Here is a 12,832-nt window from a genome sequence, read left to right as displayed (position 1 = left end):
GTGGTGAATAACGCTTGCCCCACAAGCCGATCTGTTGACCCAGAGGGAATCAGATGGGATGGTAGCCACGGACATTGCTGACCAGTTTTGACCTCTCCACCTGCACGTCTTCTGGGTCCCACTGTTTTATAATTCCATGGTTTACATTACCTTTGGTATCAAAGCAGATGGAGAAATGTGGGGTGTAAGCGACAAAGGTAAAAACTGACATTCATAGGTGGGTATGTTCACCCTGGAAAGTCCTTGGAAAAACTTCTAGAAATCATGAAGTCATTGAATTCAGTTAGTAATAGATTAATGGGTAATCCCAGGGACTTGGGATGCTGAGGCAGGAGGGTCACAAGTTCAAGGCCAGCCTGGGGCAATTTAGTGCAACCTAGGTATTTTTTTTTTTTTTTTTAAAAAAAGGACTGTGGCTCATTGGTAGAGCACCCCTGGGGTCAATTACCCAATTCCCAGCATTCAAAGAAAAAGAAGATATGCTCAAGTTATGAAATATTTGTGTTCATGAATTTCTACTTTATATTTAATCCCCAAATAATCTGTAGATGGAACAGAATATTTCAATCCAATAGTAGAAAAGCCAGATAGAAATTCATTCGACTCGGTCCCCTTCCTAATCCATAAAAACATAAGTAGCATATCAATATTTACATCTTTCCTGAAAAAGCAAACTGGTGAAAATACATTTGAAATATATGAAGAGTAGTTTATATAAATCTCTCTTCTGATCTATGGAGAGGATCAACAACTCAAAGCATTGAAATGAGCAAAGAATTTGAGCAGGTCCAAATACCTAGTCTGGCCTTTTGTTTTTTTTTTTTTTGGGGGGGGGGTACTGGGGATTGAACCCAGGGGCCTTAACCTCTGAGCCACATCCAAAGCCCTTTTTAATATCTTATTTAGAGACAGGGTCTTGCTGTGTTGCTTGGAGTCTCACTAAGCTGCTGAGGCTGGCTTTGAACTTGTGATCCTCCTGCCTCAGCCTCTGGAGCCTTTGGGATGACTGGTGTGCTCCAGGGTGTGCAGCTGGTCTATGGCTTTTGACCCACATGAGACCACCAGTGACAATGTGTTAACCAAGAGCCACTGTGATGTGCTGTGCTTAATGTGCCCAGCTGACCTGTCCTGCATGCCTGACTGAACTCACTTCCCTATGGATGAGGGAAGAGGGCCAACCACTGGTGCAAGAGCAAACAATCGACATCTGCTGAGGGATACCACCCTCCTTAAACCCTGGCATATTAGACACAGCCTTGCTCAAACAGCAGAACTGGAGGCAGCCTGGAGCCCATCAGCAGCAGGTGGGATGGCTCAAGCACGCACCCTGCCATCAGCACAGGCCTCAGTGAGGCTGGCACCCACACAGGTGCAGAGGATCAGGGCAAGACGACACCTCATGGGGGTGGGGGGACGGGAGAGACAGCTGCCCTCTCAGTGAGCAATGAGGGGTACCCCTGCTTAGAAATCACGATAGTGGAGGCCCACAGAGGCCAGCTCACCCAGACAACCAGGACCACTTCACCATTGCCCAACTACAACAGAAAACAGCTGTAGAAGGACGTCAGAGACCACCAAAGGTCAAGCCCTGGAAGGCTCAGAACAGAAGCCAGCAGGGAGCCAGCATGTTGGCGGCCTTCCTCCAGGAAGGCAGCAAAGGTCGACTGTGGTTGGTAGAGGAGAAGTATGTACTTATCAGTTAAAAAGATCACATTATAACTGCAGATCAAAATTCCCAAGTTTCCCCCCTCCCTCTCATTCAATGTGAGAACCACCTGAGGCCTGGGTGTTGGAAAACAAAACGCTCTCAACTGCTGGGTTGAGCGGCTAAGCTAGGAAGGAAGGCTGCTCCAGACTGGGCTTCAGCTCTCCTAAACACTTCCACATTCACGCTCCCGAGCTGCGGCACATGCCCCAAGTTCAGGGATGAAGGGACCCAGCACTGAACCTCAGTGGAGGGGATCAGTGCCCGGGATTAACATCAGGGAGAGATGAAGTTCCCAGGCAGAGCCCAGGGAGGGAAGCACACAGAACAGGGCACTTCATCTTCCCATGGCCTTTCATAGGGGATTCAGACCTCTCCATTAGCCTTAGGGAAGCACGTCAACATGGAGTGTTATTGTTCTCACGCCAGTGCCAAAGCCAGGGAGTGGAGTAGGTAGCTGCTCAGGAAGATTTCAGGCCACACCTGATCAAGAGGCTCCATCCCTCCAGGGCATGGGAGTGTGTGCCCTTAAACCCGGAGAGGAGAGGCTGCCACCAGGGATCAGAACCCACGGAGGCCTCAGAGCCCTTTTCTCCCTGGAGCCCTCAGCTTGGAGGGCCTGGGGAGCAGGGAGGACGCCATTCCAGTCCCCACAGGTCTGCAGGTGGGAAGGACAGAACAAGGTCAGCTGCCCGCAGGAGGCCTCCCAGAGCTCCCCCGCCCTGCGGCCCAGCTTTGCTTATAGAACCAGTGGATGCCCGCAGTCCCAGCCTTGAACACTTGCAACCTGTGACCCAGGGGAGCGCTCACCTGCCTGCAGCTTATCATAGAGAACGGACCGCCCCCAGCAATAAATGACTTTTCCACCTCCAGGTAACCTGTCACTATTGGGTCAATGCCCTGCCCTACCCTCACTTTAGGCCTCAAACCTGGGAGGGGACCCGCCCAAGTGCCTTAAGTACACATCTAAAGAGGACTGTGCAGAAAACCGGGTGTCTACTCTGCTCTCCACAGGGTCTTAGGGCCTGGGTATCCTGGAGAGAACTAGGGCAGGCTTCAGGCTGTAAAACGGGCTCTCAGCAGTGATGGAGAAGGCACTCACCGACTGCTCACCTCAGGGATCAGGGCCAACTCTCCGGCAGGCAAGCCTGGAGGAAAAAGGCGAAGCCACGCCCACGCGGGGCGGGGGGGTCCTCCTCTGCACGCCTCGCTGCTCATTGGCTGCACGGGCTCAAATGGCCAGCCCAGAGGAAAGGGGCTGCTTCCTGCACCTCCTGCTGGTGGGGAGCTTTGGTTCATCTGGCTCATCTGCTTCACCTGCTCAGCACCACGGGCAGGCGGGCGGAGCGCATGGGCAGGTGCACGTGTGTTGGATGTCCTTATCTCCACAACCTGGAACCTGCCTTGGCTCTCAGCAGTTATGGAGAAAGGGGTGAGAACAGAGGAGAAAGCACTCACTGGACAGTTCACCTCTGGGATCAGGGCACTTGGGTATTTAAAAAAAATTATTATAAAAAAGTTAAGTGTAGTCATAATGTATAGGGTCTGATGTGAGGTTATATATATTCATTGTGGAATGATTGAATTAATATAATTCCTTTATCGGGCACCTCCAATGCTTATTGTTTGTGCTGACAGACACCGCAATTTTGGAATGCGCGGTACATTATTATTATTACCCATGGTCATCACAGGTCTCTGTTGTGCAAATCTGTATCTGAAGCTCCCTTTCCTTTTTTCCCCACCCTTAGCCTCAGGTAACCCTACCCTTCTGCTCTCTGCTGCTGTGGGCTCAACTGAGACATGCTGTGTAGGTGTGACCATGACCAACCTTTTTTAAGGCCTGGCTTATTTCATTTAGGTAATGTCTTCCAGTTCATCCCTGTTGTTGCAAATAGCAGGATTTCCTTCTTTTTGAAGGCTAAATACTATTCTATTATGTACGTATGTGTGTCTGTCTGCCTGTCTATCTATGTATCTTTCTATCTGTCTATATATCTCTCTCACACTTCTCTATGCATTCCTCCATGATGGACACTTAGGTTATTTCTGTATCTTGGCTGTTGTGGATAGTGCTATTGTGGACCTTGGATTGCAGCTGTCTCTCAGACAAACTGATTTTGTACAGAGAGAATTCAGGAAAGTGGTTGCCTGGGGTTGAGGGGAGGGGAAAGCAGAGATGGTGTTTAATGGGGACAGAGTTTCAGTTTTGCACCATGAAAAAGTTCTACAAATGGATTCCACACAAGATGAATACAGTTCACACTACTCACATAAACACTTAAAAGCAGATAAGATGGTGAATTTTGTGTTGTGTGTTTTATCAAAATTAAAAATAGAAAAGGATTTTATGCTCATTGTAGAAGAAGTTGGAGAAGGTAGAAAGAAATACACTTAAAACTTCATCACCCTGATATTAACCTTTTAACATATTTAGACAAACTGATTGCTGAATAAATGCAAAGGGTAGTCTTTTATTTCATATTGACTTTGTAGATGTACCACAATTCGTCCTACATCAAATTAATTGCCTGTGTGTTCTCGTCAGGGTGGATTTCTAGAGAAAGGACTTTCAGGTGGGAGGATAAAAGGGTCCTGTATCTTTCTAGGTATTTCCCTACAGGGACCAGCCATTGTGCATCCCCAGTAGCCACATCTGACAGTGTGTGTTTCCTCAAAGACCCACCAATAGTCGTTTCCTCCTCTATCTTATAATTAAGAGATGGGACCTCTGTGAATTTTAAATTTGCATTTCAAGGAGCTCCAGCTTCTTTGAAGGTTGAGGGCCATGACATTTCTTTGCAAGGAAAAGAAAGAAGGAGCCAAGAGAGCAGCTACCCGCCCCTACTCTATTTCATTCATTCATTAATTTCTCTATTCCATTTCAGTATTTCCTCAACATTTAGAAGCTCCTTATAAATTAGTCATTGAAGTACACTTTTCAGCTTGTCATTTGTCCTTTTTATTTTGCCTAATGTATTTTTTTAAAAAAACTTTCATCATTTATCTTTTCTCTAATTGCTTTTGAACTTAGAATCTTTGTTAAGGATGTTTTCTCCAGTGCTGGGTTGTAGAGACACTGAGCTGTTTTCTTCTAGTGCTTCCATGGTTTACTGCTCATTTATTCATTCGAGTCTCTGATCCATTTGGAAATTGTTCTGTGGGGTGGTGTGAGAACAGACCTGTGTGTCACATCACTTATTAAAAATCCATTCCACCACCTGACAGAAACGCCCTCTTTGTCAGACTTGCATGGGATTTAATCCTGCGTCTGGGTGCCTAGTCTGTGCGTTTGCTCAGTCTGTGCATCTGTCAGTACTCTGTTGTAAGGATGAAGCTTTATGGAGTACCCTGATGTCTGGAGGTTTTCCCTCCTCCTTCCTCTTCTTTCCCAGGATTTTCCTGGATATTCGTGTTTATTTGTCAAGTTGCCTTCTATAACATGCATCTCCAGCTCCAGGGTTTGCGCTGGAGAGAAGCGACCCACCTTGTGCTCAGTCTTCCAAGCAGGTGTGTGGCTGTCTTTCCTTAAGGGTTAAGTTTACTTTTAGGTCTTATGAGAATGTACTTTGGGGTTTTTCTCATTTAAGTTTTTATTATTGTTAAGCTTAAAGTAGGCATTTTCTTTTTTCTTTTTGCTGTAGTAAGGGGTCTTTTCCATTGTTTATTCTCATTTTCATTTTGAAGTCTGTTGATTATTTTGAAGTCTGTTGATTTTTGCGTGCCTGGCTGATCACCTGCTGTATTGTTACCCAATTCTCTTTTTGTCAGTAGTGGCTTTTCTATGGAGTCTTTTGGGTTTTCCAGATCTGTAATCAAATCATCTGTGATTGCAGTTTTACCTGTTTCTTTCCAGTTCTTATGCCTTTCTCTACTGGATTTCTGATTGCCAATTTAAAGTCATTACTTAAACATGAAGTTGCTGCTTACCATTGCTAACAGCCTCTGCTGCCTCCTCTGGGTGTGGAGCAGGAGCCTGTGGGGTGGCCGTGTCTGGTTCCTGACGCCCAGTGTCTGTCATGGGCGGCTTCACTGGTGTTCTCCTGCAGAAGTGGTCACTTAAGTGGCCTGTGTTCTTCCCAGCCTCCTGTACTGGGGTGTGAGATCTCTCTAGCAGAGGGAGAGGTGTCATGTTCTCTGGCAACCCTCTGCCGGCTGGGGTCCTGCAGGAGACTCCACCAGGATCAGGAGTTTGCTGCTGGCCCCACCTCCTCTCTGCAGGAGCTGCAGCCTCTGGGCCAAGATTCCCCAGAGTCCCTTCCTCCAGAGCTCTTGCGCTGCTGTGCTAGGGACCCTGAGCTCCTGTGCCCTGCTTGGTTCCATGGGATACTCCTCAAATCCACAGAAAGCCTTTCTTGATCCGTGTTTCTGTGTTACCTCAAGAGCCTGGTGGATACCGCCTGCACCTTGACATGCTCTGCACCAATGAGAGTTGATCCTGGCTGTCCAGCTCTATGCACTGTGGACATGGGAATCCCCCCTACCGGCCGACAAGCCAATAGGGGAGGGTGGTACCGAAGCTGCTGGGTTGCACTGGGCTGGGAGGACTGAATCTCCTGGGGAGCAGGGGGAATATCACCCTGGAGATGACATTTCCTTCTGAGGGTCTATTTAGTGCCTGCTTTTTGCCTAGACTAACGTCACAGCGCTTCCCCCTGAATTTTGCTTTGGGCCTTACACTTTTGTCTTTTGTCCACATTGAGCTGATTTCTCTACAAGGTGTGAATTGAGGGTCTCGTGTTTTCTTTTGTTTCCCCAGCATGTTTCTTGAAGACGCTGCCCCTGCCGCACTCTGTTCTCGACTTCTTTGAGACCTGGTTGTGCACTGACTGTGGCTCTGGGGCCTCTCTTTTGTTCCATTGGTCCTCAGGTGTGTTCCTTTGACTACCACTGCTTTGCAGTGCTCTGAGGCCAACTACAGGCTGTAGCGCTTCCTTCCTTCTCCTCAGGAGCGCTTCGGCTGTTCCCGTGTGAATTATAGGATTTTTTTTTCTATTTCTATGAAGAATGCCATTGAACTTTGATAGGATTGCTATCTTTTGAATAAATGCTATATTTTCGGTTATTCAATTTTTCTGCCTTTTTAAAATTTGCTGTGCAGCGTTCTGGTTAGAGACCCAGAGGAGGAATTCCAGGAATAACGGAAGAGCTGGGCTGGGCAAGAGATGTCCAGGGGGGCACCTACAAGAGCCACAGCTCCTGAGCTTGGCACCAGTCCCCTGTGCCCATTAAGCCAATCTTCTCATCACCAAATGATATTCTCTTTGCAACCTCAGACTTTGCAGGAATTAAATCACATGCAATGCCCTGAGTGTGGCAGGCACTTGTGGACGCAGCTCCTGTGGTGACAGTCTCCATCACTCCATCCTCCTGGGATTCGCTGATGGCAGGGTGCACTTCTGATGCTCCTTCGTCAGCACTGTCCTCCCGCTTTCCCACTGACCTCCACCTGGGGAAGGGCCCGTTGGCGCAGATGTGTTAATGCGCCCAGGGTCACTTCAGGATCAGTGAAGGGAGCTGGGAGAACACGTTCCTTCCTAGTGGTCCAGCTGCTCTTATATCCTGTCACCTGTCACCCTGGCAGTGGTGGGAAGGGGGAGTCCTTGCTGTGTGATAGTAGAAGCAAATGTGACTGCATTTTGTTTTGTGACTTCATCCTGTAAAACAACCATGCCAGGTAGAAGGATCATGACTGGGGCAAGATGTTCTCTTCCTTTTGCTATAGAAACCTTTAGGAACACGGAACTACCTAATGGGGCATTGTTTCTGTAACTAGGGTAACGGGGCTCTGTTTCTGTAACTGGGGTGACTGGGCTAACTGTGATTGGTTGGGCTTCCCTCTGCTTGTCTGCACTCTCCCGCTTCTGTAACCTGGCTTGCTTGCATTGGCTGGACCCCCCGAACATCCCTTTTGCGGTTTTCAGGCTTATAAGGAGTGCGCTTGCAATTGTTCAGGGCTGATCAGGGGAACAGCTTTATGTTCTGGTCAGCCGCCACCGGTGTGCTTCAATAAAGGCTTGATTCCATTACATGTGAGTGGTCTGGAAGTCAGTTTATGAAACCCTGGGATGGAGCTTTAACTATAACAGCTGTTCTCCACTTAAGTGGGAGATTCTACAACTTTCTCAGTCTTCCTCTTTCATGATTTTCAGCCCCCCCCCCGCTTTATTGTGGTAAAATATGCAGAACATAAAACTCAGCATTTTTTTTTAGTACTAGGGATTGAACGCAGGGTGCTCTAGCACTAGCTACATCATTTTCTGCTGTTGTTATTGAGATAGGGTCTTGCCAAGTTGCTGAGGCTGGCTTTGAACTCAGGATCTTCCTGTCTCAGCTTCCTGAGTTGCTGGGATTACAGGTGTGCAACACTGTGCCCAGCTAAAACCCACCATTTTAAAGTGTGCAGTTCTGTGGCTTGCAGGCTAGACTAACAGTGAAGATAACTTGCAGAATAATGTACATAGCGTGATATTGGTAATGTATTAAGAGCTCAGTGCTGTCACTGACGGACACAGCTGAGCACACAAATGATGTTGGAAGGCTGTCTACTAATCTCATGACAGGGTTGCCTGTGCGGCTTAGGGACAGGGGAATGGCACAGGCTTGGTTTGCCTTTGCCTGTAGTGTTAGGTAGAAGGAGTGGGTGATTGTATAAAAATGTGGTTTTAGATGCCTTTGTCAAGAGAGTGAAGAAAACAGTCCCTTAGACCCCTAGTAGGACTCTCAGAAGGGCAGTCAAGCTGGCCCAGCCTCTCTAGTGCCTCAATGTGGCCAGCATCTTCCCAAGTCAACCTGCAGAGGCGGCCACAGTGTCTCCAACCCATGCCCCTGCTTGACATTTACCTGTGACAAATTCCATCTCAGGATGGTGATGGTGAGACCAGCCAATCCCAGTCAGGATCAATCCCTGTGGCAGGGCCCACTCTCAGTCAGCAGTGAGCACTCAGGCAGCCTCACCTGCTGGGATGGTTTGACCGCCATAGCAGGTAGCTGCGGCTGCTCTGACAGCTTCCTCCCTGCCCATTTGTCCCCGTCTTTTGCCACCATGGGGATGTACCCGTGGCTTGCCAGCACCTGCCTGAGGTTGTTATTACATGAATGTTATAAGTCATCAACTGTGTCACATGCTGGTGGCTGGTTCCTGGCTGGGGGGCTTCATTCACTCCATGATACAGGTTCCCATCACTATCCCACTGCCCTTCTGTGGTCCCAATGTGATGGACCACTATTTCTGTGACCTCCATCCCTTTTTCAAGCTAGCCTGCAAGGACACCTATGTGGAGGGGTTTATTGTGTTGCCAACAGTGGATTAATCTCCATCTTCTCCCTCACCATCTTGGTGTCCTCCTACATCGTCATCCTGTTCACCCTGAGGAACCGTTCTGCAGAGGGGAGGCGCAAAGCCCCTTCCACCTGTGCCTCTCTCATCATGGTGGTCATCTTTGTTTTTGGACCTGCCATCTTCATGTGGCCCTCTTCCACCTTCACTGTGGAAAAACTGGTGGCTGTGTTCTACACGGTCATCACCCCCATGCTGAACCCCATCATCTACACACTCAGAGGTGAAAATCACCATGAGGAAGCTGTGGGCCAGAAGGAGAACCCAGGGATGGGAACACGATAGAAAGATGTATGCCTGATTATTATGTGTTTAAAATGCATTTTTAGTGGGGTATTTTAGAATGGCAGCAACAAATATCAGACTTAATGTTACTACAGCTTTGATTCTCCTTGGTTACCAGGATACTCTGGTGTAACATTTGAGGAGTGGAGGTGAGGAATTCTTCCTGAATCTTATGGAACATGGTTGGCTCCATGATATCCAATAATATAATGGGTTTGGATAATTGGAAGGCTCAAACCAAGGCAAATGCAAAGTGGAGAATTCTACAAATGTCTTGTAGGTTAAAATCACTTCCTCATTTTCTTCCTCCTTCTGAAGTAATTTATATGTTTATGAGGGCACAATGTGATATTTCAATACATGTATGAAATGGGTAATGATCAGATCAGATCACATATCAATCACCTAAACAGTTATCATGTGTTTGTGTTGGGAACATTCAAAATTCTCTCCGCAAATTATTATGAAATATTAATTAATTACTATCACCCATAGTTATTCCACTATGCTATCCCAAAGTACTGTCTACTGGCATCCCTTTAAAGATGACTTTTTGATAAATGTTTTGTAAATCGAAATCACTTATCCTTCCTTCCTCTTTTTTTCCCTTCTGTTTTTCCCTATATCAAATGTTTATGTGTTGTTGAATTCAGTTTGCTGCTATTTTGTTGAAAATTTTTTTTTTGGTAATACCGGAGATTGAATTGGGGACCTTACATATGTTAAAGCATATGTAAGTGCTCACTGTCACAAGCTGTCCGTGGGCTATATTTGAACTGTTGCACATAGTAGCCTCCTGAGGGCATAAGGCTGGCATTGGGAACTCCCTGTGGTACCCCCCCCACAGGGATTGACCACCTGATGCAGGTGAACTTCCCCGTCAACCTCTGTGGAAGATTCCACACAGCACCTGAGATGGGTGTGACTGCCAAGATGTCCATCAACCTGCTGACTACAAGAAATCATGAAGCAAGACTTGGCCCTAGACACCTTATCCCTGCCTTTGATGGACCCCCTTAAGTAAACCACCGGAAGCTTTTTGTCTTTTGTCTAGTTCCAGCACCCATGTGGACTAGATGTAACAGGGGCTTCATTTTCTGTAAACACTTCTGAGTATTTGTGCTTTGTTATTTACTAATTATTTGAGATTGTAAGGCTTAAGGTGGTTTGGATTATCCAGGCAGGAAGAAAGACCCCTTAATGAGATGCTGGCCATTGTCCCTCTGATACTTTACCACTAAGCTATATCTCCAACCCTAAATTAAATGTAGTTTATTTACCTCATCATGTTTTAAAATTTTTCTTATATGGCTAATGAAGAAGTCAATCAAAAACTTATTGGGGAAAAGGAAGAACAGTGGAAGGAATCTGACGTAACTCTCCTGTGTGCACATAGGAATATACTACAGTGAATCTCACCATCATGTACATCCACAAGACAAAAACTATAAGTAGCCAAGAGATCAGTAGAGTAGAAGAAAGGAAATAGGGGGAGGGAAGAGAGGAGGGATAGCAAGATTTCTGGGACAAAATTAGAGTGAATTATATTTCATGCTTTCATAATTATGTTAACATGAATCCTAATGCTATATATATATATATATATAACTAAAAAACCCCTCACTCTGTTGAAGTCTCTCTCTCTCTCTCTCTCTCTCTCATTCTTTCATTCCCCTCCCTCCCTCTCTTTCTTTATTTCTTTCTTGCAGTACCAAGGACCAAACCCAAGGTCTCATGTAGGTCAGGAAAGGCCTAACTCTACCCATGAGCTATGTCTCTGGTCTCGATGAAAAGTTTTTGAATGTGTGCTTGTCAGGAATATCGGTCAGGAGTTTTCCTTTTCTATTGACTCATTGTCTGGATTTGATATAAGGGTGATGCTGGTCTTGGAGAAGGAATCTAAAGAGTTCCCTTCTTTTCAATAGTTTTGAATAGTCAGAGTAGAGTTACTCTTTAGGAGAGTAAATTCACCATAGAAAATGAGTCCAAAAATCATAAGTTAGTATAAGATTTCTATTCAAAGATATTTAAAGGAGTATTACTTATAGTAGTAAAAATTAGAAGCAACTGAAAATGGTAAGGTATATTCAGTACATCCCTAAGAGGAAACACTTTACAAGTGACTAAAAGGACATTTTTATAGGCAGACACCAGATAAGGTAACTCTAGAATTAATCTTCTTCTACTCATTTTGCCCCTTGAGTTAGGACTAGCATCATTAAAATACAAGGACCAGTACCAAGGCTTAGCCTCTATGTCCCACCGAGTTTCATTGCCCTGGTCCACAGCCTCTTCATGGCCTTCTTCACCTCAGCATTTCTCAGGGAGTAGATGACAGGGTTGAGGAGTGGGGTCACCACTGTGTAGAACACGGCTACCATCTTGTCTGCAGGCAGAGTGGTCGAAGGCCTCAGATAGATGAAGACACAGGGTACAAAGAACAACATGACCACGGTGATGTGGGACCCACAGGTGGACAGGGCTTTGCGCCTCCCCTCAGAGCTCCGAGTCCTCAGATGAAACAGGATGACCAAATAGGACACCAAGAGGACCACAAAGCTGACCACAGACAGGGTCCCCCCATTAGCAACAATCAGCAGACCAATGAGGAGAGTGTCTGAGCAGGCCAGTTGGAGCAAGGGGAGCACATCACAGAAATAGTGGTCAATCACATTGGGCCCACAGAAGGGCAGCTGGAATACAAGGAGGATCTGGGAAAGGGAATGCAGAAATGCTCCCACCCATGCCATTCCCACCAGGACCATGCACACCTGCCGATTCATGATGGTGGTGTAGTTGAGGGGCTTGCAGATGGCCACATAGCGGTCATAGGCCATCACTGTGAGCAGGAAAATCTCAGTGCCTGCAAAGAAGTGCATGAAGAAAAATTGTGCCAAGCAGCCCCACAGAGGTATGGTTTTCCTAACAGTCAGCAGATCTGAGAGGAGTTTTGGGACTATAGTGGAGGAGTAGCAGATCTCCACGAAGGACAGGTAGCTGAGGAAGAAGTACATGGGGGATCCCAGATTTCTGCTGGTCAGGACAGTGAGCACAATGAGGGAATTCCCCAGGATAATCACCACGTACAAGAGCAGAAAAATCACAAAGCAAACTCTTTGCACATCCTGATTCGGAGATAGTCCCAGAAAAATGAATTCAGTCACGTTGTATGTATTGGCCATGAGGTCACCACCAACAGGCAGCTATTTGGGTCTTGTGACCTGAAATGATAGAAAACAAAAGACTTCTTCATGAACTGGGTGAGTTACATAGACACTTGCCTGTCTGAGATATTATGAACTAGATATTGAAAGATAAGTCCTCTGTATAGAAGAAGGGAAGAGCATTCTAAGAATGGAGAGAGAAACTGTAGACGCATTGTGTGTGGCTGGATTAAAATGACAACAGCAAATCAAACTGTTCAGAGAGACTGGTAATAGTGTAAGAGGGTCTGTTACAAATTTTGGGATTTATTCTGCAGAAAATAAAAAGTCATGAAGAAC

At 46.4% G+C, this 12,832-nt stretch overlaps 1 protein-coding gene across 1 annotated transcript; it reads right to left on the bottom strand.

The window, feature by feature from the left end:
- Positions 1–11,581: 11,581 nt before the first annotated feature.
- Positions 11,582–12,511, bottom strand: LOC144376646 (olfactory receptor 4X2-like). Its single transcript, XM_078044904.1, has one exon. The coding sequence runs from the start codon at positions 12,509–12,511 to the stop codon at positions 11,582–11,584; it is 930 nt and encodes a 309-aa protein (XP_077901030.1).
- Between the last annotated feature and the right edge of the window lie 321 nt (positions 12,512–12,832).

The sequence above is a fragment of the Ictidomys tridecemlineatus genome, chromosome 4, assembly GCF_052094955.1.
Source record: "Ictidomys tridecemlineatus isolate mIctTri1 chromosome 4, mIctTri1.hap1, whole genome shotgun sequence".
NCBI classification, from domain to species: domain Eukaryota; kingdom Metazoa; phylum Chordata; class Mammalia; order Rodentia; family Sciuridae; genus Ictidomys; species Ictidomys tridecemlineatus.
The sequence above is the reverse complement of the archived record's forward strand: the minus strand, read 5'-3'. Positions and strand labels throughout refer to the sequence as shown.

Coding starts and splice junctions, on each gene's coding strand:
- LOC144376646 (XM_078044904.1), bottom strand. CDS start 12,511: ATGGCCAATACATACAACGTGACTGAATTCATTTTTCTGGGACTATCT.